At 39.2% G+C, this 25,067-nt stretch overlaps 1 protein-coding gene across 3 annotated transcripts in view; it reads left to right on the top strand.

The window, feature by feature from the left end:
* Positions 1-25,067, top strand: part of DPP10 (dipeptidyl peptidase like 10) — a 543,420-nt gene that overhangs the window by 484,528 nt on the left and 33,825 nt on the right. For all 3 annotated transcript variants that reach the window (XM_074594714.1, XM_074594712.1, XM_074594713.1), the window contains exons 8-13: positions 3,832-3,952; positions 8,396-8,550; positions 11,874-11,971; positions 21,146-21,269; positions 23,389-23,427; positions 24,746-24,853. In XM_074594714.1, the coding sequence (XP_074450815.1) occupies positions 3,832-3,952; positions 8,396-8,550; positions 11,874-11,971; positions 21,146-21,269; positions 23,389-23,427; positions 24,746-24,853 (645 nt within the window). The remainder of the gene's footprint in view (positions 1-3,831; positions 3,953-8,395; positions 8,551-11,873; positions 11,972-21,145; positions 21,270-23,388; positions 23,428-24,745; positions 24,854-25,067) is intronic.

The raw sequence follows: 25,067 nt of genomic DNA, 5'->3' as shown, positions 1-25,067 counted from the left end.
TTGCGGCTATTTCAGAGGGACATAAAGACGCTTAGCTGCTGGTCAGTCTTGTATGTGCAAATGCTAGACGAAAGCAAGCAAGATCTATTCACAGTCTTGTGAACAAAATTAATTTCAAGTGGTGATCTATTACAATTTCAGTGGTTTTAGAGTTACATTTGTACCATATGAATGTTCTACTGGGAAGAGGAGTTTGCAATGACTATGTCTCTTAGAAATGTCTTTCTTGGCTGCATTGCGCTGGCAGTATTGTAAGATGGGAGATTGGTTTCTGTGGCTACACAAAGTGCTTGTGCTTAATTGAATTCACAGCCTGGACTTCCAGAGAGCAAAGCAAAGAGCCTCTCGGGCTATGACTAGTAGCCTTCAAGATAATGTTGTCACTCCTGTTACAACTCTGCTGTTTTGCTGCAGAAATCAACATTTTAACTTGCAAGCCCTTATTTCCAAGAGGTGAAGGAGTTAATTACAGATGAGCACTTTGGCACGGTCAGGAATGGAGGGGAATGCATTCCTGACTGCAGGGGTTAGGCAGCATCATTGTAGGAAACGTGCCCAAAGCCCTTCCTGTTGGTACAAACAGCAGTTTGTGGGCTTTATGTGGAAGATGTCACCTCCTGCAATATAACAAATATTCAAAATTACGGGTGAGATTAAATGACAAACCATAGTGGTGAATCTTTCTAAGATGTTTTTACAGCCTCAAGCATGAGGATATTGATCTTTGGAAATGCTGCAGGCAGTGCAGAGCGATACTTGCCAGTACGCCAACCCTAAATCATCGATGTGCATTTACATGCCGTTCAGTCATGTGGAGGAACATGAGCGGTTGTATTTCATAAATGTTTTGCAAAGGAACGTAAATTCATCATTTTTAATGTTAAATTCAAGAAAGCAATGAGCTCGAGGCTTTCTAGGGAAAGAGCTGCTGGATGGCTTTGAAGTTTTTCAAGAACATAACAATTTTCCAATACATATCTTCAAGAAAAACGTGTTCTTGGGGTAGTTTTCAAAGTTGAAAGAACACATTTTATAAGTGATGAGGGAAACTTTGGATGACGGAGCAGATTAAGAGGATTGTGGGGATGTTCAGAGGGTGGCTGAGGACTGGCTGAGGAGGGAAGACAAAGCGGCTTTAGGAAATGAATGGGGGATAAAGCTGAGGAAGCCAGCAGTCAGGCGGCACAACAGTGAGTATTCCTTCTGAGATATTTACTTATCTGAAATGTGTCAAATGGAATTAGCAATGCCTGCTAACTAGTAATAACAGGATTAAAGACCTTTTCATGGTCCGGTCATAAAACAAGTAGTTCTTAATCCTGTACTTTGGCTGGCGATTATGGGTTTAAATGAAAGTTTTTCATTGCAGAGACAGACACTATGGGTATCTTCAGCATTAAAAATACGAATGGCCTGAAAAGGGGGGAGAAAAGCAAAAATGATACTTCTGATCTTCAAAACTGAATTAGATTGAGCTCATTTAATTAAAGAAGCTTAAATAAAATAGAATCATTTGATCAAGTAGGCTTTTTTTGGTAATCTCCTGAAAGCAGTTTTTTATATGAGAAGAGATTGTCAACTGTAAGAAATCGCTCCTTACTAAGCAATAGTCAATAGAGTGGTTCCCCCTACTTACGCTATCTGTAATTTAGTCTGATAGGAATATTTTGAGCTCACTTCAATAGCAAGTACTTGGCTAAAATATTTTGGTTTTCTTGGTTAAGCAGTTAACCATGCCTTGTTATTACTTTATTTGTTTCTTTTACCTTGGAAACAAAAAGTACATTTTTACTTTGGAAACGTGCATTGACAAGGAGTGTTTGTCGATATTATTTCAAAAGCTTGCTATGTCCAGCTTTCTCTAGTCCTTACTTTCTCTTGGTGTTAACGCTGGGTCATAAATCAGCTTCCCATAAATTCTCAAATGTACCAAATATTATTTTTAGAACTATAAATTTAATTACTAGTCAGTACATTTTGGACTATTCAAACTGGAGCAACTATTTTTAATTCAGTTTTGAACTCACTGCTGAGTTTTGAATTTCTGACCATAAAGAACTTTGTTCCAAGTCACCCTTGATTCCCAGTAATGGTTAAAATCATTACATTACTCATGGTGTGAAAAAACCACAGCTTTATTGCTTTATGCAGCAGAAACCATGAAGTGGCTACTGTTAAAAATCAAAAAATGCCATTAGTTTGGGGACTTATAGGGAAATCTATTTCAGATGGTAATTTAGAAGCAAAGAGAACAGCAGTAATAGTGATAATACTTCTTTGCTCTCTGGTTAGAATTTCCCATACGTCATTTATCATAGAAGTATGAGAGAATGATAAATGACCAGGCTTTTAAAATGGTCTTTGGTGGAAATATATTTACTTCATGTTAGCAGTCCCTGAGACTCTGTATATCGGTGTACGTTGATGGAATCATGTAACATAAATTTCTGTTGTGTGTTGCTTCTCCAGTGCTGTTAGCTGAATTTTCTTAGTGTGAGTCAAGTTTGGTGCGTAACAGCGATATTAGTTTGACTCCTTTGCTAAGCTGTGCAAGCACATGTGTGGCCATTGTAATTTAGCGATAAAGTAAAGAAAAAGGCTAGAACTCTGAGGCGATTATAGCTAAAATAAGAGTCTAGTCACAGGCATTGACAAGTCGGGAAAATGAGGTATGCAGGAATACAGACAAAAAGAATTAAGAGCATTATTACCAGAAATGCTAGTAGCTGTGCTGAAGTTTGTTTCTTATTAACCTGGATTGGGAATGATAGGGCCAATGAAGAAGTTTGGGAAAACACGTACCTAAATTGTGTTGCAGTGAAATGTTGGAAGGTGTCCTGGCTGATAGGAGAAAGGCAGGCCTGCGGCCCGTTGGGGCCTGCATCTGAGTACGTAAGGATTTCCATGTCATAAAATTTCCTCATCATCACCTGCCCTTTTTACCATCCCCATGCTCCTCCAAAGTCTTTTATTATTCTTTTTCTTTTGTTTAGGTTTTTTTTTGTTGTTTTTGTTTGGGTTTTGCTTGGTTGGGTTTTGGTTTTGTTTTTTTGGCCTTTATCTTTCTTTCATTGCATTTTGTCATGGAGCCTGGAGCTCAGTCTCACAAAATGAGTGAACTTGAAATCCTTTGCAACAAAGTGAGCGGGGAAAGAAAAGCGGAGAAGACTGAGAAGTGGCAGTGGAGGAGGAAAGGACTGTCTGCCTCGTCTGTTACTCCCAGGAAAACGAGGAGGAGCCTAGACTTGAAAATAAAGGGCATTTATATAGCATACGTGAGGCAAAATGTTTGTGTGTCAGAGTCAGAAATAGTGTCAGCAAGCTGAGAAAAGTTAACGGCAGTCTGCTGTTTATTTTTGCTTTTCCAGTAAGTTCTCACACCATGATATAAAGCTGTAACTTTCATTTATGCTGTGTGTACTGTGTTGTATGTACTTGCAGAAGTGTGTCTAATTTCACAGCTAGAAAAACAGGTGATTTTTTTAGATAGAATGGAATTAATGGAATATTTCTGTATCTATTTAACTGTTACAAAACTTGTCTCCTGTATGATTCTGAGGAATGTAATAATATTTCTTAAAGTGAATAGAAACATTGCAACTGTGAAGAAAATTTCAAAGGAAGAATTTGGCTTGGCATAAGTATTAGAAGTTTGCTTAGTTTGTCCAAATTGATAATAAAAGGAAATATGAAGGCAATGTCAGTGAAAACTCATGCTGAATTATTCTGTAGACTGTTCTGAGCCTGAGGAAATTACGTATTCATTGCTGAACATTCATTTATATCTACCAAAATGTTCTTTTTTCTCTCCATCCCTCTTACCTCATCCAGATTTATATTTTTGAAAATAACATCTACTATCAGCCTGATGTAAAGAGTAGCTCATTGCGCCTGACATCTTCGGGAAAAGAAGGAATTATTTTTAATGGAATTGCAGACTGGTTATATGAAGGTAAGCCGGACAAATATATCTGTTTATTAAAACAGATGAGAGGTTCTTGTACAGACCCAATGGCACAAATCTATTCATTTCAGAAAATGCTATCTACGGTTGGTTTTGCTTCTTTGCCTTCTCATTTTCTTCCAAGATTGGCTTTGTATATCTATTCTTACTTTGTATTGACTGCTGTTTTGCATATAACAATATTTTCTGAGAAAGAGGAATTTATTTTCAACCAGAATGTATCAAATGCATTATGAACACTAGGTAGTATGTGAAAAATGCTATAGTAGTCAAATCTTGATGTGGGATTTTACTGCCAACTTCAGTGGGGCTGGCATTTCAGATAAAACTTAACACCCTGTATGATTTGCTTATCTAGAATAACTCCATTCATACCTTTGGAGCTCTTCTGGGTGTACCACGTAAGTGAGGAGGGAAAGGACTTAGTCTGTTGCTTGTGTGAACAACAGCGTGGATCTGTTTACAGTTAAAACACCCTAATAGAAGGAGGCACGGAAGAATCATAGTGTAGAAGCAGAATTGGCTACATTTTCTTCTTTACTGCTGGATACATAGCAAAAGGTGATCAAAGGTGACACTGCCTGGTGCCTCACTTTTGTTTTTAATCACTCTCTCTCCTTCAGCATCGGTGGTGGTTGGTGTGCTGTGTGTTAGCACGACTCACGAGACACTCCAGCCCCTCAAGCCAGGCAGTTACATTGAGCTTGACTTTAAAGAACATGCTTGAATCCAATTTGAGTGTTTTGATAAGATCGAAAAGTGTCATACTGTTACCTCAACGGTGGCTGCTGCTTTGGGTTAAATCAACCTGGGCTAGCCTCCTGGAAGACTTGCTGTTGCAGGTTTCAATGCCAAAACAGAGCGGAGGACGGCGCAGTCTGTGATATCCTCTGGTTCTGAAGCCGTCTTCTGCGTAGTGCCACAGAATGTTTCTCTCTGCTCACAAAATGCTTTAACATAATAATAAATAAATTAAAAAAAAAGGGGGGGGGAGGAGATTATCCAGCTTGGTACAACAGCTTAAAATCAATACACGTTTCAGTTATTCTTTCTATGGGACTCATGAATTTTATAGATAAACAGCTCAGTGTTAAACACTCGGTTACCTGAAGTATGTAATTTCTCGTGTGTAGAGTTTTGCAGGGCAGAGTGGTTTTTAGGAATGATGTTATGCCATACAGCAAGGAACTTCAGTGTGGTCCTCAGAAACGATCTGTCCACACCTCCTGGCATTTCAGTAGTTGTGAGCAGATAGCTCACATGGGGATTTTTTAAAACCTCTGCCCAAATAAACCCTGACATAAGGATGTTAGTTTGCATCCCTTAGCCATAAAAATGACTGTGTCTGATAATTACCCGCTTCCAAGGTTTCAATTAATGTTTTGAAATACTTCAATGTGGTGGCATATTTCAAAACTTAAGGACAAAGGACGTCTTTGGAATGGAATATAGTTTTATATGCACTTCATGTTCTTCAAACCCAACATGACTGCATGCAGATTGAAGAATTTAAGCATATATAGCTCACTGAAGTTGATATAGTATATCAAGTTTTTGCTAAAACAAAGTGATCTTAGTAAGAGTCACAGTCATAGATACAACAAGGCAATTCTGGCTCCAATTCTGCAAGCGTTTTACTACACTACACTGCACTTGATCTTAGCCAAAAGGCCAAGAAACAATTTTGAGGACACTCGTTCAGAAGCAGGCAGCCTCTGTTTCTCTTCTCTTTGGGCTGCAGCTGGGTGCAGCATGGAGCTGCAGGGAACGGTATACGATGAAGGATCATTATACAGCTCTACTCCACAGAACAAAACGCAATATGAGATTCTTTAAAAAACATTCCTTCCTAGTCTGCGAAGGATCATAAGGATACCGTAGGGTAATTCAGGTACTGGGACCATAAAAGGTTACCTAATGCAACGGTTCGGTATTGGTATTCCAGGCATGAGCTGTCTGGAAGGGATAGAGTAGACCCCATCTAAGATTTATACAGATAGATGTTTAAGACATATTTTAATGGAAGAAACGTCAGGGGGGTTGTATGATTTGGACCTCTGCATTCATGACAACTACATTTAGGAACTAAGGACAATAAAAACTAATCCCTTTTATTTGAAACATGCCAATATGCTAATTTTTTAATATATTTCAGCTTACCTATGCATCTCAGAAACAGTATCTGAGGTTGATGTGGATTTTTTTATAACTTTATTTGTTTTAAAGATCAACAATGCTGTTAATAAAACAAATGACTGTTCCTTTAAGCTTCTAATACTTCATGAACAGAAAAAGAAAATGGGGTACCTTGGAAAGGACAAGAGCAGCCAGCACAATAATGGCAACAATGCTTGTCCGAGGTTATGCTCCTGCTTCTCTGCGTGTGTCCATCATTCCTACAGACACATTTTATTAATTAATGTTTGGGAACTGAAAGGCTTTAAAGCTTCATGGAACTTCTTTAGCTGACAGCAAAACACAGACCTCTTCATATGTGCTGTGGGTGATTTTTGCCTGCGAACACACGGATTCATAGGTCTCATACAGGGCTGATTTTCAAAAGGGCCATGAGCCTGCTTCTCCATTTTTGGAAAGGGAGCCAGGCGTATTCATCTAAATATCTTATACCTCCACATCAGTTATTGCCCCAGTTTGTTCCTCTTACTGCCTGTCTCTACAGCTATACACGTATCTTTGTCATGACAAGGAAAAGCAAAAGGTGTCCAGTCCAGGACTAGAAAGTTTCTGAAATGGTGTGAGGGGTGATACACATCCCAAAGCCTTCCTCCTGATCCATGTCCTAAAGCCTTCCTTAAGTGATTTTACCCGTCCTTTTCCAAGTTTTTTTTATCCCTGGCCCAAATAGCTGTTGCATTTCCTGACTTACAGAGAACTCGTGGGGCTCCCAGGGATGCAGGCATGCAGTGAGCTCTTCTCCACAATATACATAATTAAAGTCAAGATAAAAGAATTCTCTCTATGCATTGGAGGAGAAGAATCAGTGTCTGTTGGCATGGATGAATATACTGCTTCTTTCCCATTAACCATTGTTTACATTAGAGCAGTCCTCCACTTTTAGTAGTGTTTTTAAGCTGAGCAGGCTGAATATTGTCCAGCTGAGGTTAAGAGATTTTCAGTTGAATTGAGAACTGTTCCTCCTTTTGACCTCATTTGTTTTCTGTTATCATTTGCATGAGTTTGTTATCAGCATTTTACCTTACACGAGCATTTGGGAATAGCTTTTCTTTGTGTGAATAACCTTGTTTGAATGCAAACAGTAATATTTTAAAACAAACACAGTTGGGATTTTTGCTATCTGATATTCACCATTCATTCTCTGCTGTTCTCTTGTGTAAAAGGTTTTAGTTTTCCAGCCAGCGAGAGAAGCATGACACGGAATATATGACTTTGAGTATAAGTCCCAGCTTTATTGCACCTAACCTTAGATAATTCAACCCATTAAGCCATTTCAAAACTTTCAGAATCTGATTAGCATCTTGGAGAGTCTTCATTGACTAGTTTTGTAGGTAGGCTCTTAAATTAAGTGTGCAGTCAGGCCTTTGTTCCCATTAGTATACAATTCTCAATTAGTTTTCCATCAAAATTCTTCAAATTTAAATAAAAAATTATCACCAAACAAGCCAACGTATAAAATACATAACGCAAAAAATCTAAGTCTTTTCGCAAGTGGAAGACACAAGACCTGTACAGGGTGAATTTGGAACTGGTCAGGAGCTGCTTTGATGAGATTCGAGGAGTTTGGGTGCTGCTTCTTTCTCTGTTTCTGGTTTATTTCTCTCTAATATGAAACACAATGACAATATACATAAGAAAACATTGTATGGTATTTGGGAGAATTACGTTCATTTGGAAGTCAAATAAAGTTTGGATAAAAATAAAAAGTTTTGTTTGGATTTTCACAAGTTGCATTGCAGAAAAACTGAACTTTCTAAGAATTAAAGCTGACCATTAGACTGAGACAAGAAACCCAAAATTTTGCACTCCAAAAATGATTACAGAAATACTGCTGTGTGAGGATCTGCATGTTACCAGGCCCCACAGCCCAGAGAAATTTGGTATACTAAAATTTTATATTAGAAGAAAAAAAAAAAGTCCTTAAAACCTGTTTATTGAAATGGTTAAAATCATTTAAAAATTAACATGTCTAATGGAAAGTAATGGAAGTAAATATATGGCAGTAACAATCATCTTTCACGTTTAAATGATTTATTGACGTCAATGAAAGTATTGATTTGAGGAAAATGGTTAAAGTTTGGCCTTGTAATCCAAACATTCAACCCGGGGTAATGTGAAATTACTGAAATTACAACAAACGCATTTCAAGTAGGCACAGAAAGAACAAATCAGTGCCAGCTGAATGAACTGGAAACTAGTTATTTTTATGGACCCTAAGGAGATCTGGTTTTGCAGAGGAAATTCTTCATTCTCACATTGCCCACTGGTGGTCTCCAGACGGTGAAAGACTGGCGTTCCTGACCATAAATGACTCTCTGGTACCGAACATGGTTATTCCCCGGTTTACTGGAGGTCTGTATCCAAAAGGAAAGCAGTATCCATATCCTAAGGTAAGATGAGTGTGAGTGCAGCCCCCACCTCCTCTTCCTTGTTCAGTGATAGTATCCACCGTATGGAAGGAGTGTTTCTAGGTGGTAACAGAGGCTGATTTTGTTCATGTTGCTTTTCAGGAAATACTAATTACACTGTTTTTCAGCAGACTGTAACGCCTTTTGTTGGAAAGAAACTATCGGGTGAGGGAACAGCAGACTGTTTCGTAGTAGTTTCATCATTGATATATGGCTTGGTAAAATCAATCCACCACTTCTGAGAGAAGAGTAATACGTTTGAAGGACGGCACAGGAAAAAAGATACTGTCACAACTGCAGTGGAGTCATACACACGGCGTGCAGAGTGCAGGGAATTGTATAGATCTCAGTAAATTACGCTGTTATTAATAAATGTGAAAGGCTGGCCTTGGATAAGATAAGCCCCAGTAAAATCTTTTCCTGGCCATCAAAATGAGGACAAAAAAATAGTAAAAAAATAGAGCTATCACTGACTTTCAGAAGATTTAGAGAAGGGTTTTTAGATTTCTGTTGGAAAGCAACAGAGCAGCCCAGGCAGGGATAATGTCTGAAATCGCTCCTCGTTTTCTGGGGATTTCCTGATTAGGTGCCTCCCTAGCTGTCATTCTTGTGCTGAGCTCCAGCACCGGTATTATCTTCCAAAGTCTCAGTTTATCCATCCCTTGCGCGCGGTTTCAAAAAGCCTGAGTTCCTTTCTGATGGAATATGTAGGTCCATGGACGTGGTACTCTTTTGACATTTCAAAGGACGTTCATTGAGGGCTTTAGAAACTCTTACTGTTACCGTATTCTTGTTACTGTTTTTTGGAGGTGACCCTTTGTTCTTTATCTGGGTGGACAGTTGGATCGTACCAGATACTAAGAAATGATAACATGCATGATATAAATATAATGTATCTGTGCTATGAAATAATGAATTAACAGCATTTTTAGAGGTAGTTTACATACTTGCGTTGGCAAAAGACCTTGAGTGACAGAGCAAAGAAAAAAATTAGGAATATTTTTAAAAGTCAGCTTTGTAAACAAGAAGTGAAAAATTCCATTTCGTTAGCAATTCAGCATAAAAGTGATACATGATACTACTTCAGTAATCTCATTAATGAAAAAACATTATCTTTATTTAATGTCTCCTTTTAATGCCAATTTAGCTACCCGTTAAACATCATTAATTGGTAATGAAGCTTGTGGTATAGCAACAGAGATGAAAAAAAAAAGGCTTGGTCTTTATTATAGAATGAAACCATTGGAGAAAATCATATCTATGATTAAAAAATAAAATTAAACCCACATGTGCTTGTGAATACTGGATAAGGCACATCTGTGTGTGTCTTACACACAGGCTCTATTCTTAAAAAAAAAAGCAAGTTAAAATTCTGTTAAATACGTTGAGAACAAAGTGAGGTTTCGATGTAAAGGTTTCTTGCACTACTGTACAAATGTTTGAGGTATTATACAACATCTATGCTATTCAGCTTGTCTTGAGGACCCTGAGGTGGAAGAGTTGAGGCTGTTCACTGCTGAGGGAGAGGTGTGGATGTGAGAGTTTTCTGCTCGGGTAGAAAACTCACCTCCAGCTGTCTGAGTCCGCTGCAGGCTGCGGGAGCACTCAGTGTTCGCCCCACTGACCACGGCACCTCCCAGACATAGGACAGACCCTGTGTCGCGCTAGAAGCCGCTGCTGGGGAGCTCTAGCTCTGATGTGCCCGCGCAGCAGAGTAGGGCATGCCGTGGGTATCCGTAGGGCACGCTGCGGGTATCCGTAGCAGAGGCAGGAGGTTGGGGCAGTACATCCCTGAAGGGAGAGCAGCTCAGGCTGGCAGCCCGTGATGCTGGCTGGTGAGTCCAGAGCTGGGGTAGTGCCGCGTTTCTGCGCGTCGTGTTCAGGGACTAGCACGGATCTGGCCATGCCCGCTGTGAAGGCATGCTTTAGAGTGTCTCTCGACATCTCCTACTCATGCTGGATAGTCATTACTCATGGCAGCCCTCCCAGGGAGAGAACTTGGATACCACTATGCAGCCAGTGTAGGGTTCAAAGGATAGACAGAGACTGCAGCTGTGTCCTAAGGACTTGATCTTTCAGGGGTTTTCTTCCACAGTTTTGCATTTGTGTAAGCTGTCTTCAGGCAAAGGATGCTTTTGAAAGACCGCATTGCTTTTGAGGCAAATGTAAAAGTTTTTATGAAAAATAAAATAAAATTTCAGGAATCTAATTACATCCGTTTTTAAAACTTTTTTTTAGCACTTGTAAAAATACACAAATGCCACTTTCTCGTCCCCCAGAAATGAGCGACTACAGCATTCAGACTATATTTTGAGATAAGTCAAATTTCTAAAGGGAATTTGTGGGTGTATTTCAGCCAAGCTATTTTGCATTTCTAAATACCCCTGTGAAGAGCCAGATATACAACTTTGTAGTTTATTATGGTTAAATCTGTGGAATCAGTGATTTTATCTTATCCTTCCAACATTAAACAGGAGTCAGCCCCATTGAGAGACATGCTTTTCATCCCCCGTATCCCAAGGATGCTATATAGTGTTGTGTGACTTCTGTGACTTACATGGAAAAGAAGCTTGAATAGGATATGGCCGGGACAGGGCTGTGAGACTAGTAGCCAGCCCTGCAGAGCCTTGCCATCTATCTCCAGTCCTTTCTCTTCATCTCGGGAACCTCCCTTAGTAATGAGCCGTGTTACCGGGAGAAGGACAAATCCCAGTATCAGACTCTTCCCAGTGGATATATATCAAACTGCCATTTTATTCCCCTTTAGCAACAAGAAGCAGTTTGTTTCCCTTAGAGCTGGCCTGCCAAAACAGCTGCGTCCTGAACGGGGCCAAAAATAGAGGTTTCCGTCTCAACAAGCCAGGGATGGAAGACTGGGGGAAAACAGTAAAGAAAGAGGAGGAAGAGGAGGAATGTTATCCCGCATACAGGACAGCTTTTTGAAATAAGGAACAATAGTGTTTGGAAAAAGACTTTGCTGGAGGCCGGGTTTAACTCCTGGTTTAGAAGTGGCTGTGATTTTGCAGCTGACTTTACGGAACTGGGCCAAGCCACTTCTAGTGTTGCGCTCTTGCTCTGCGCAGGAAGGTCTGCCGTCAGTGAAGGGCAGTAAGAGAATTACTCAATGCTTCATTTTTTTAACTATGTAATTCATATGTCTGTGAAAATTCTTTTTTTAAATTTAAGATTTCTAAATTGTAATGATTTCTCATTATTATAAAGATAATGAATTATGTTAGTGAGTGATTCTGTTTAGCTGTCACTGATTCAGTGCCTCTAAAGCTCCTATTTTCTTTTTTTCAAAGGCAGGTCAAACAAACCCAACAATAAAGCTGTTTGTAGTTAATCTGTATGGACCAGCACATACACTGGAACTGATGCCACCTGACAGCTTTAAATCAAGGTATATAATTTCATTGTTGTGAAACTCCTGTTTAATTTAACCTGACTGTCTCTGAGGCTAATGGTTGCCTTTTTACATCAGCAAAACACTTATCTGTGACTGAAATGCACTTGATCTCTCTCCCTGTGGCTGAACATAATAATGATAAAATAAAATACAACTGTATTGGATTGCTGCTCCTCTTAAAAATCGCAGGGATCTGGGATTTGCTCATGTCTGACGTCATGAGAAGGTCCGATTTACTTGAAATATATGAAATTAAGAATCCTAAGCTGTGGTCAAAGGGGCTGAACATTGCCCTGGTTCTGAAGTTGCTACTGCATTCGCTCCCAGCCTGTCTTGGCTGTGTGGCAACTTGCTGCTTTCAGTTTCTGAAATGAGATTGCAGAATACTGAAGTGTAGTACAAATGCACAGAACATGTAATGAGGGTGTTCCCTCATTTAGAGAGAAATATTGTGAAGTTTTCAAATCCAGTAGGCTATGGAAAGTTTAATTCCTCGTCACGGCTGACAGACGCAGTAGGGTGACGGGAGGTGAGATGCGATGCCACCAGATCACGTAGACCAAGAAGGGCTGTGCTGTGTTTTCCAGGAGAAGCTGCTTCAGAACCGCTGAGCCAATTTAACAGTCCCTTTGACTTTGGGGCTGAAGAGCTGAGGTCTGGCTGCAGCTGGTGACCCTCCTGCTAAAGTTACTACCTTAAGCTGAGCTCCCGATTACCTGTCCTCACTTGAGATGCCTTGAAACTTTTGTTGAAGGGCAGGAAAATTTTCATCCCTTCCCATATGTCTATTCCGGTTTGTCGAACTGCAGTTGTATTGATGAAATTCCCATTGTGGTTTCATTGCACATGCTAATGATCTTCTAACCCTAAATTATTATATAATATAGGTAATAATAACAACACAAGAGTTACCACAGTCCAGACCTGGCTGCAGCCTAAGGGCCAGGGACGTGCAACTTCCTCTCTTCCCTGAGGGCGTTTTCAGATGGGGAAGGACGTGGAAAGGATTGGCAACCATAAAGCTACATCTAGCTAAAAAAATCCCTCTGAATATAGTAGTTGGTTTTGCAATTCCTCCAAAACCCAAAAGATTTTTTTGGTAATCGTTCCCAAAACAATGAAGATGTTAACATGGGCACTGTTTCACAACCATTGCAACTGATTTTAAGCTGGCATAGCTCTCCTCTACACAAATTGAGGTACCTCGATTTATTGCAAGAATAATTTAATAGTCAATTATGCCTTGCAATTATTTATGTCGGCTGAAATGCTTACTGATTGTGTTAGTGAAAGGAATGATTTTGAATGATTTGTGCTTTTTGAAGTATTTTCTTTCTGTTGATGACTGAAAAACATGATAAACCACTGAAAAACATAATAAAATCTCCTGCTGCTTACTAACCCTTCTTTAATTTAAGTGATAGTGAAAAATCCGAAATAGACTCCTTGCCTTCAAGATTTGCATCTTAACTCTCTTAAACAGCATTAAATTGGTCCTTTAAATATCAGAAGTTGTAAAGAAGTGAAATGAGAAAGCAATATGTAAATCCCCAAGAAAAAAAAATATCTTGAAAATGTTGTTCAGATGTTATGATTTCACTCTAGATTGTTCGAATTCATTCCTCCTCCCCAGCAGATTGAAAATAAAAGTGAATTGAATGAATATTGGTATCTTAAAAACTTTTTTTACTCTTGAAGCCAAAGGCTAGCAATAGCTGAATTAGTGCAATTTCTTTTGTAAGACTTAAGGCGCATCTTTGCCAACTTTTTGAGTCCTTGATAAAGATACGATTGCTGTTCAATGGAAATAATAGTCATGTTTAAAATTCCATTTGGTGCTGTGTCAGAAGTCTGAGTAAAACTATTTAAATGTGGAAAAAAGTTAGTTTCATCTTAATTTTAGCTATTAAGGCATAGTGTCCGTGCTGTAAAATTTAGGATAGTTGTATGGTTGTGAGCCACATACACTGTAAATCTTGCATTCTGACTCTAGATTTGAGTAGCAGTCAGTCATCACACTGGTCATCAATCCATATATACATCTGTCCATATATCAATATATATACAGGTATGAAAATTACCTTTGAACAGGCCTTTCTAGAGTGGAAATCTTTGGAGTTTGTAATGGTTGGGATTTTATTTTTTTTTTAAGTATTAGCTTTTTTAATAAAAGTAGTAACTACTTTTAGCGGTCAGTTTTTTTCAGTGCCTTTCTAATCGGTTCCTTATTGAGTCATTAGTAAACAGGTCACGGGAGTCTTTCAGAATTAAATGGGATGCGACACCATCATATATAGTTTCATGGATCTTTCAAGGCAGAAAAGTTTTGGAAATACACATTGTACAAGGCATAACTAACTGCTGTTATGGGAGAGATTTACTCCTACACAGAAGAACCACACAAATGGGTAGGGAATGGGGTTTCTGTTATCTATAACCATAAAAAGTAACATTCAGATTCTCAGCTCTCCCCAGATTGCGTGCTGTGCAGGACCTCTGAAGACAGAAAATTGTTTCTGTGATTTTTTTGGGCATCTGGGAACTTGATGTAAGATTTGGTAAATTCAATGTTCTGCCTTCATTTACTTCTTGCGGTGATTCTATGAAGGTGCTTAGTAATATTTCCTAAGTTTTGTTCAGGTTATTTTGATACAAAGACAGCAGTAGCAATTGTAAATTTACTCCTGAAAGTTTTATTCCGTGGAAAAATTTACCATCTACTGTGCACAGTTAATGCCACAAAAAGACTGACAATTTTCCTTTAAACACGTGGTTGTATTCTGTGCAGTTACTGTTTCCCCCTTGGTGTTTCTATTCTACGTGTACAATTACATTATGTTTTCTTCAGCGGCAAACATGATTTTGTACTGCGGGGTTTTTTTCTCATTAGTCCTAGAAAGCCAATGTACACGAAAGATGAAATATGTGGGCATTCATACACCGCTAGCTCCCGAAGTTCCAGTTGGAAAGCTAATAATCGCCTGCTGCCGCAAATCTTGAAAAAGCGATATGGTATGCAAGCAGGCAGTTCGGACCACTCTAACTTAGGCCACCTAAAGAATCCTTGTAACTAGTAACATTTAGATATAAGATGCTAATATGATATTAAGAAATTATGTAGGCTGATTTTTCAAAACCCATGATTGAGTTTAGACCTGTCAGACAGAAAAAATTAATTTCTTTTCCAAAGTGGAAATCGCTAAGACAGAGAAAAAGTGAAATAACACGTGAAAGAAATTGCAGCTCACTTGTTAGAGTAGAGCTGCGCTTCCGTACAGGATGAAAAGAATTTTCTGCTAGAACCGTGTGTTGACTCTTGAAAGTCTCAGAGTGGGGATCGTCCGCTGCTGTCCCCATTCTCAGCCACAGCGAGCAAGCTGCGTTGGCTCTGCACGGTTCCCAGCCACTGCTGACCAGGTAGTTTTAAAATGCACTATAAGAAAATAAGTCAGTTTCTTTCTCTTACTTTTTCCTCTTTCAACTTTTTCCACTGAAAAAATACTATACGTCCACATTCTCATTTCATATACACCTGCTTTTAAAGAGACTGAAATATACAATCAGACCCTTCTGAATTTGTATGATCAACTTAAATATTTTTTATTGATTTTAATTAATCTTTTGTAATGGAACTGAAAACACTTAAGAAATTGAGTTTGCATAAATTCAAATAATGCTCTTACAAACATTATCAATGTTTCTATTATCCACACATTTCCAAATCAGCCAAATCATTTTGATATTTCTGTACTTCTAGTTTTGAAATCACCTTTTGAATCTAGAAAGGCTGGGTTTTATACTTCTGGCAGCCAGTTTATCTGAGCCTTGCTTTGGAATAGAAAGCTTATTTGATTATTTGGTATGACTGGAAATGGGAAGGATGGGGATGTGTGCAATTTGGTATTAAGAAAACTGGGGTTTACTTTCAGCTTTTCTTAGATTTGCTGTGTTTAGTCCCTTCTTTCACGCTTCTGCCCTCCCCCTCTTCTGTAACTTGGCAATGACTATACCTATAGGTTAGTGTAAAGAATTAATTCACTATCATACCTTATGGCAAATGGCTGTAATCTATTCAGTCACAGGCTACAGGATAAAAATATGTTCAGAGACTATTTTATTGAAGCTTTCCCACACAATGCCAAGGTGTTTGTTGGGTATTCCCTTCCTTGATCAGTGGGAAGAAATGCAAGTTCTGCACGTGGGCCAGGACAAGCCCCAGGGTCAGCAGGGGCTGGGACCTGGCTGCTGACGCAGCCGTCCTGCCGAGGGATTTGTCCTTGGGGCTGAATGGGAGACAACAGCGCATGCTTATTGTCACCAAGGCTGGACCACTCTAGGAGGAGCGTGGCGGGCAGACCGAGGGAGGTTGCTCGCTCCATCTCTGGTAAAGGCAGAGCATCACCCACACCAATCTGGGGATTCAAGAGGGATGATGAGAGTCCGTCAGTGGGCTACCAAGATGGTCTTTGCATGGCTGCAAGGAAATGAGGAGCAGAGCTTTTTAGCCCGGCTAGGATAGTGGCTACCAGCACCTGTGGAAAGGGGAGCTAGAAAAGCTCCTTCCAACCAAATACCTGTGGCTTAGTCTCAGAAAAAAACTGCAGTACATCCATTGGTGTGTGCATAGATAAAGTCGTGTATAGTATACCAAAACACTAACAAACTGTTAGCTATCTCGCAGGTCATGCCTCAGTGTGTTGTTTTCCATGTGTGTTTCTGAGAGTGACATTTTCTATTAGTGTCTGTAAATTCTCATATGCTTTTCAATGCACAACAATATAAATAATTTAAGAATATAGTAAATATTCTAGAGCATTGTGCAAGGGGCAAGTTTCTGTTGTTTACCTTCTTCGATAACAACCTGCCAGCAAGCTAGTAGAGCATGATAGGTTGGCTTGTATTTATTATCCAAATCTATTAAAACCATCAACAAAAGTAAGGTTCCTTTTACTATTGCCATAAATGTTAAGTGTCTTCCAGCTATTCTTATGAACAGATTTCTTTCATAATCAGCTCATTGGCTTAAAGTCAGAGAAGATTTCTTCATTATGATGAATGCTACGAGGTTGCAAAATTTGACTCTCTTTCTTGAACAGTTTCTTATTTTTAAGTTTAATACTGTGGGCTATTTTGCCGTGATGTTAGGCTGTCTATTTCAAATCTAAGTATCTAATGTTCAAATTTAATTATGATTGTAACTATGCTTCCAGTGTAATGCAGTGCAAATCCCTTTCCTTTGTTCAGCTTATTGTCTCTGTTGACTTTGCTAAGCCCTTACAATAACAGCCACCAAGATACACACATGTATCTTTCTAGTCACAAGCATCCCAAAATTTACAAGTGAAAAAAGACGTGCAGGACATTCTTGAGTGAAGAGAAATGTATTAGCAAACTGTTAAACTGCCTCCATAGAACTGTGTATCAATTGAGATAATCAAAATAAAGGAAAACATTCTATAGGAAAGAAAGATTTAAAAAAATGTGGGTCTTCAAGCTTGGCAAAGGATGATAAACACCTTTGCTATTTAACATGTGTTTTAGCAGCAGTGAAGAATGAATCCAGATTTGATCAAGTTACAAGTCTTTGGAAAAAAGTTAATTGCCATATGCTCAGGAAAGACATTTGCCTTCTCAACACCTGCAGTTGGAAATTTTTTTCTCACTGAATGTCCTCCATCCCCCTCAGGCCCCAAGTCCTGACCTTTCTTGGTGTGCAGCATCTCCTAGGCACACGTGAGATGTTCCAGCTCCTACTGTTGAGCTGACAGTATACATGTCGCGTTCCTGGTTCAGAGGCCTAAGGGAAAGCTGTACCTTCTTTATGTACTGATTGCCTTACGTAATTGCCATAGGCCAATTTGACGCCAAGCAACAGATTTAAATACCAAACGTGGAATCACAAGTAGCTCTCTGTCTGTCTGAAGCTCTTGGTTTTATGCGTTGCCTGGTTCAATACAACATAGAGTAAAGCAAGTGATGCTCACTCACAGTTCACAATACTGAAGCTCCTTCGATATTGCCTGATCATGGGATGCTGTGGAAGGAGACTGCCTTTTCTGTGTTTTCAGTGTTTTCTGTCTGTTTTTATACAGCGTAAAGAGGAAAGCTATCTCTTTGGAATTCAGAAAGGAAAAAGTCCTAGGGGAGATGAGAGAGGAAAGAGACTTAAAACGAAAAAAAACAAATTTGATTAGACCATGAAATGGAGACTGGCTAAAAAACAAAAAGGCAGGTTTGTGAGGCAGGGATTGAATTAAATTTTCTTGACAATCAGGAATTTCAGTGGGAGCCCTGAGATCTGGTCAGATGTTGGGGATAGAGGAGATGGGTATCAACAAATGGGTTTTATGGTTCCTGTGATCATCTTATAGTGGCCCTGCTGTGAGTAAAGGGATCGATAAGGAAAAACCTAGAACTGGCTACACAAAGTGTAGGAAAAAGAAAGTTAGGAGCGGGGTGAGGAGACACAGCTTGAATAAAACAAGTCACAGCAAGAGAGAAAAGTCTGCTTACTGGGCCAACTGAATGCCGGATTCTGTCTCTGCCACACAGCCCCTCTGTGACACAGTGAGTTTAAATTAACATCGCACAGGCGATCAGTAATTGTGTTTGTTACTCTTTGGACATGCAGTAAATTAATCCAGAGTCTGATTTAAGAAACGTTCCCAAACAGGGATGAAAGTTCTGCTCTGAACATGCAAAGTGCTGTAGAGCACCTAATTAAATGGGTATCAAACTGAGGATCTAAAATGAGTGTAAATTTTTATTTAATATCTTGCTTCAGTCCTTTGTCCAGAAAGCGATCACAGTCTTTCCTCTTTGAAGTGATGTTTTGAGGAAACTTAATGTATGTACAGATGCGGACGGTCTAGTAATCCCAGTACATTTGCGTATTTGGATCTGGAGGGAAAGAGAGAGTGCCTGTTTTCATTACTAGAACAAAAAATTAGTTGCCAAAAAAGCCTGATACATTTGGAGACACAAACTGATAGCAGCTTCCTCAAAACTAAAGCAGGTTTTGCCCTGCAGGCTTCTCTGTTTTTATTCAACTGTATCAGCTAATCTAATAAAACATACGATTTTCTTCAACAAACTTCTACTTGATTATATCTGTTGACCTGCAACAACACTATTCTGTATGTGTGGATGTGCACTGTATCTATGAAACAACAGATTAACTGCAAAACTGTGAATTACAAAGGAAAATTACCTGGAGACAGTATTTAATTTCAGAAGGGTATGTGCTTCTACATATATTTATATACACACTACACTACATTCCTGATAAACAAGTCATAATACAGTGAAATTTGAACACATTTTTATGCACAGTTGATGGAACGGGGGGAAAAAAAGGAATTTTTAAATGATCTTTTGCTTTCACTTCAGCGAACAAGGAGTTTATGTTACTGATGGAAGATGATGTTATGGTTTGATTTGGCCTATTAATTAGTATATCAGCTGGATTCTGAATGATTAAATCTCCTGTTTCCATCCCTCACCGAAGCTTTTTCAAATGGAACAGCTCAGGCTCTATTTTGTAGAATTTGGTTCTGGGATAACTTGGGCTTTGTTGTCAGTGGATGCTGTCTTACTTTGGTGTCCAAGTCCCAGTAGAGGGAGGAAATCCTTATATAGATGTTTTGAACATTTCCCTTTGGCTCTTTTTGTGCTTCTGTATGCACAGTTGCAATGGGTTTGGATGGCCTTATGAAGGCATGACTGCAGAGAGAGAAGTTTTCAACTCTCGTTTCTTGAGTTCTGCTGTGGGGAACCAGTTACCTGAGATTTGGTGTTGCACTCTTTGTTTTTTTTGTTGGATCATTGCTTTGTTGTCTGTGTCATCTGATCTCATGTTAAATCTTGTGTTACTTTTGGCATACCTTTTTGCTCCTCAGTAAGTTAAAAAGCTTTTTAAACCAAAAAAACCTAAGTGTTAGACTCAGAATATACCTGAAGTCACCATTTCTAGTCATCGTTCTGGTATCCACATGTGAAAATACCTGTCTTGCCTAAAGTCAAACATGAAAGCCAAAAGAAAGTTCTGCATATTGGGTAGTTCAGCTATGTTCTTCAAACATAGCGCCAGGGCAAGGCTGGGTGAAGGTGCAGTGAATTGCTGTCTCCTGTGGGCAGCATCAGAGTTGTGCACAACTTTACTGTTGGCGCTGCTTAGGCTCTTTGATCTAGTAAGAAGTCTTTTGAATGTATAATTAAATATGAGTTGTCAAAGAGTAATAAGATCTCCATCAGCATTACATTAAAAGCCTAATTATATGCAAGCTACGACCCTTGTTTTTAAGGGGGGCTGAGTTTCCAGACAAGTTCGCTCCACTGCTGCACATAACTCAGCTGGACTGTGAAAGCTGCCAGCTGCCATCAGTAGAGAAGCGAAGCAAATAGCCTGGCTGGGATGACAAGCTGCAACAGGTCTTCCTCTGCGTCGTCCCCAGTCTGACAGCCTAACGGGATCTGGGGAGGAGGGAGGCAGATAATCCATACCACGAGCCTCTGCCTAGGAAGCTTCCCGTGCTCAGCCGAAGTCGCTGAGGGACAGACAACTTGGCTGATACTACGAGCTATTTGTTAAAACGGAAGCTGACACGCATTGATACTGAGTGTGACTTCCCTTTGTGCAGAAATCCCATTATAAAATACTTGTTATTTTATAACAAGTGACATTTTGAAGTGGTCTTGCCTACCGTCTAATATTAGAGACCTTGGTTTTTTTTGGTTGTTTGGCAGTAGGGCTGGATTCTTCTGCAAAGACATGTCTTCTGAAGGTATTTGGTATGGGAAAATACTGGCTTCTGTTGGAATCTAGTGTTTGTTTTTAAGCTGGCCAAAAAGTACATGGTTCATGTGTATTTGCAAACGTATGTTTCACGAGTATGTGTTTCTCAGATGGTAAAGTTTATATATTACAAATGGGTGAGAAGGAGGTGCTAACAGTACAAATCTCCCAGGGGAACAGCACACTAGGACTGAGCCTTCCCACTTGTAGGAACACAGATGCTGGGTGTTTGGGGTTATTTTCTCCATCCTTCAGTACTGATACTGTCATGCGATAAAATTCCAGCAGTTGATGAACTGTATATATGTTTTTTTAAAAGAGTCTAATCTGAAATAGGAATGATCCGAACGTTGTGTTTTCAAATGTTTACTTAGGGAATATTACATCACCATGGTGAAATGGATAAGCAACACCAAGGCTGTGGTGAGATGGTTAAACAGACCTCAGAATATCTCCATCCTTACCGTTTGTGAAACCACAACTGGGGCTTGCAGCAGGGTAAGTTGGATTTTTTCCTGTGCTCTCTTTTCAAGGTTTCTTCCTGCATTTTGCTTTCATATTCAAAAAAAGATTTTTGGAAATCAGTTTGCAGATGCAGTAGCTGCAAGTTGAATATAATTAGTCAACAGGAAGGAAATGGATGTGAGAAAATTCCAAATCTGGTGAGATGATTTCATGCAATTAGCAACTTTGAGTGACATTTTAGAATTACTAAGCTTTGTTCATTCATTAACTTCAGTGGAAACTGCAGTTGCTGAACATGGTGTACTTTGGATATAGCTAGCGCAGTGACAAGCTTGTCTTCCGTCAGATATTTTCAGCTGCCTGGTTTCTCCTCTCTCCCCCTACAGAGTTTAATTTCAGATCTTTCTGTCTCTCACAGCTTACATATGTTTAAGGAAAAGGTGTAAAATTCTGATAATTCCTGCAAATTCAATAGCAGAATTCAATAGCTTCAGAAAAAAATAAATTTGAAAGGCAACAGGGATATTTCATTTTGAATGTAAGCCAAGCTGAAATACATTTTTCTATGTGGATCCAGCCACATCCCATCCCTTGACTCAGACTTCGACTTCTGACACTCCTGCATTACATCTCTCCATTTTCACAGTCAGTCTTGCATCCTGAATGCAGTTGGCCACTTTCCCATTCTGAGTCACAGTCTCTTCCCAGAACTAGCTAAAAGTATAAATATTTTCTAAACATGCTAATATCATCACCAACAGATGCTCCAAAGTAGAGGGTATAATTTGGCAGTGTAAATGGTTATGAATGATTAATGTAGGTCTAAGTTTGCCCTCTGAGTCAAAAGGCTCCAATCAGTGTCTGCTACTGAAGTCAGTCATGTTGAAGTGTTAGGAATTATTTCCGAGCTTCTCTGTTTTTTTTGCTACTTAGTGCGGGTTGCTTTTCCTGACTCAGAAACTGCAAATAAGTCCCCATACTATGGATTAAGATTGTGAACATGGAGATTTGTTGATTGGGTTGCTTTTCACCTTGTTCCTGCAAGCTTTGTGCCCCTTTATTAAGAAAGTCGATCAGGAGCCCCTGTGAGCAGTCACTTCTGAAAGGAAACCCTTGTGTGCACCAAGGTCAATTGGACTTGCCTGAAGCAGGTATCCAAGGAGCTGTGATCCAGGACATAATAAAAGAGAGGGAGATTGAGAATCCCACTCCAGAAGAAATAAAGTGCAGTGAAGGACCTTGTAGGTGGGTGAGAAGGGATAGCGATGCAGCGTCACCGTGATGAGCACAGCTCAGACCAGGCTGACGCTTGTAACCCCGTAGAGTTCATCTGCTGGGATAAGGTGATGCTCTTGAATTCAGTAATGGATGAGGAAAGGCCGTATTGTGAGAATTTAACATTGTATCCCACCATTTGATTTCAATTGTAAACCTATTTTTTTATTATTTTATTTTAGCATTTTGCACATGTTCTCAATTCCAAAAAGTACTGCAAAAAAGCAGCTGCTATAGTAGCTACAGATTTTTCATTTTCCAGGCCATATATTTACAGATGCTTCTAAAACTAATAAATTTTCATTATTTCAGTGTGACTGTGACAATTTACAACAGTTGACGTATATTCTGTATTTTTTCCAACAATGTATGCATGGTATTTGGGGATTTTTTTTAGATGGCATGATATGAGTATGACCAATAAAAACAATCATTTGCATTTATTTTTTTTCTCTTCACTAATGCCACACTACAACCCATTAAAGCAAGGGATTGTGAATTCAAAAGGTGTCACACTTTGAGCTTGATGCTGGCTGGTTGCCCAGTGTTGATGAAGGACCTAAAATATCCAGTTGTCAGATGATGCCTAGAGGTAAAAAACAAATAGAACTGCCTGTGTAAAGCTTCTTGATAGCTAATCAGAAAAGACTGAAAAAGGCATTCTTAGGTCCCCTGTGGTGTTCTACCAAAAACTCTGAATAAAGCAGCTGACTTTGTAATTAAATTATCGTTTGTTTCAATGTAAGTACCAAGGAAGAGATCTGAAGATTGTAACAAAGTAGAAAAAAACCCATGAAATAGCTAGAGACCTTTTGCTGAATGTGTAAAATATTTTTGATCTCTAGCTACTCCATAAAAGCAATTTTTTCTTTTTTAGAAGTATGAAATGCAGTCAGACCTGTGGCTTCCTAAACAGGTATAGTATAAATGCTGTTTCTGGGCGTATAATGTGTAATTACTTCATTGTCATTTTTATCTAATGTTATTTTATAAGCTATTAAAATCCATTCCTTTTAAAGTTGAATAGTTTTTAGGATCCTAAATTAATTTAACAGCTGAGGATTATAGCAGTGTCTGTGTAAACATTCAGATGGCAGCTTGTTTCTCTGTTAGTGGGAATCCTGTCCCTTAGCATCACACAGAGGACAGTTCACTACCTAGCTGACCGTGTCAGTGATGGAAAGAGGTACACGCTTCCAGCGAGCAATTCAGCCTTTTGAGCTGAGACACCTGTCTGGGTTTCAGAGCTAATATTCCCTTCAGTTTCCAATATCTCTGCATTCAGTTAAGTAAGCACTTAGATGACCAGCCGATTAACTACCTAAATCTTGGATGGTTGAAGATAGATCAGATGAATCCCATTCGAAGCATGTCCTATATACTCTGCTGGTTTTTTTCTGATTAAAAAATAACATCACCAAATTTAACCCAAAGGAGTTCAAAGATTAGAGGTCATATGGGCTATAACTGGAATGCATAAGAATATTTCTGAATTCATACCCTGAACAATATGTTGAACTAATATGTCAGCAAATGATTCCATTTTCATAGCTTCAGAAGAGCTATCCAATAAATGGATGAAACACATTCTATTTAAAATACATTTCAGGCTTCATTTTGCAATGTGCAAATGAGAAATCATTTTAAAAAATCTATGCTTTTATAGCGAGCCATTTTCCTTTAATATTTCTGTGTAAAGTTAGACATGGAGAGATGGTATCACATCAGGCTACAATTTATGGTAAGATCATGATTCCAAATATCACTTCAATGTGCTTATTTTTTTACATATGACTTTATCAAAATCAGTGAGCCTTAAGCGTGTACTCAGTAATGTTTTACTGAGTCCAGACCATGGAAACATTTGTTCTTCTCATCACTAGTAGGACTTATCTCTGTCATTAATTGGATGTCTGAAAAGGAATGTATCCTGGAAAGTCCCACTGCATTAGGGATCAGACTACCAGACCTTTCATTGGGAGGGAGAGTTCTGCAAGGGCTGTAACCCGTGCTTTAGGACAGGATTGCACAATGGTACCTACTAGTATGAACTACAGTTACCGTTAGCCACCATCTTTTTGTTAATCTTAGCAGAGTATGTTTAAGGATTTTTCTCCGGTTGTCTTATGGGCATAGCAACTACCGAAACCGAGGAGACAAAACCACCGAAGCTGATGTTTTGTTGAGAAGTTTAATGGAAAGCGTCACAAGCTAACACAATCTTACATTTGTAGAATGAAGAACCAGTTTTCTCCAAGGACGGCAGTAAGTTCTTCATGACTGTCCCAGTGAAGCAGGGAGGCCGGGGTGAATTTCACCACATAGCCATGTTTATTGTTCAGGTAAGGTTTTGGTTCAGGCTATTTTTAATATGCTAGTGGTCATGTAGGACTTTTGCTGGGGACACAAGACCCAAGGAAAGGCTTGTACTTCCGTAGAGTCTGAACACTTGTGTCGTGGTCATTTGTCCTGTCCAGGTTGTCACTTGGTGCAGAGGGACATATTTATAACTTCTTGCAGAGTAAGCGGGGTGCTCTCTCTTTTCTTAGACCTCTG

This window comes from Larus michahellis, chromosome 7 (assembly GCF_964199755.1).
Source record: "Larus michahellis chromosome 7, bLarMic1.1, whole genome shotgun sequence".
Taxonomy (NCBI): Eukaryota; Metazoa; Chordata; class Aves; order Charadriiformes; family Laridae; genus Larus; species Larus michahellis.
Note: the sequence above shows the minus strand (reverse complement) of the source record. Positions and strands in the feature narration are given on the sequence as shown.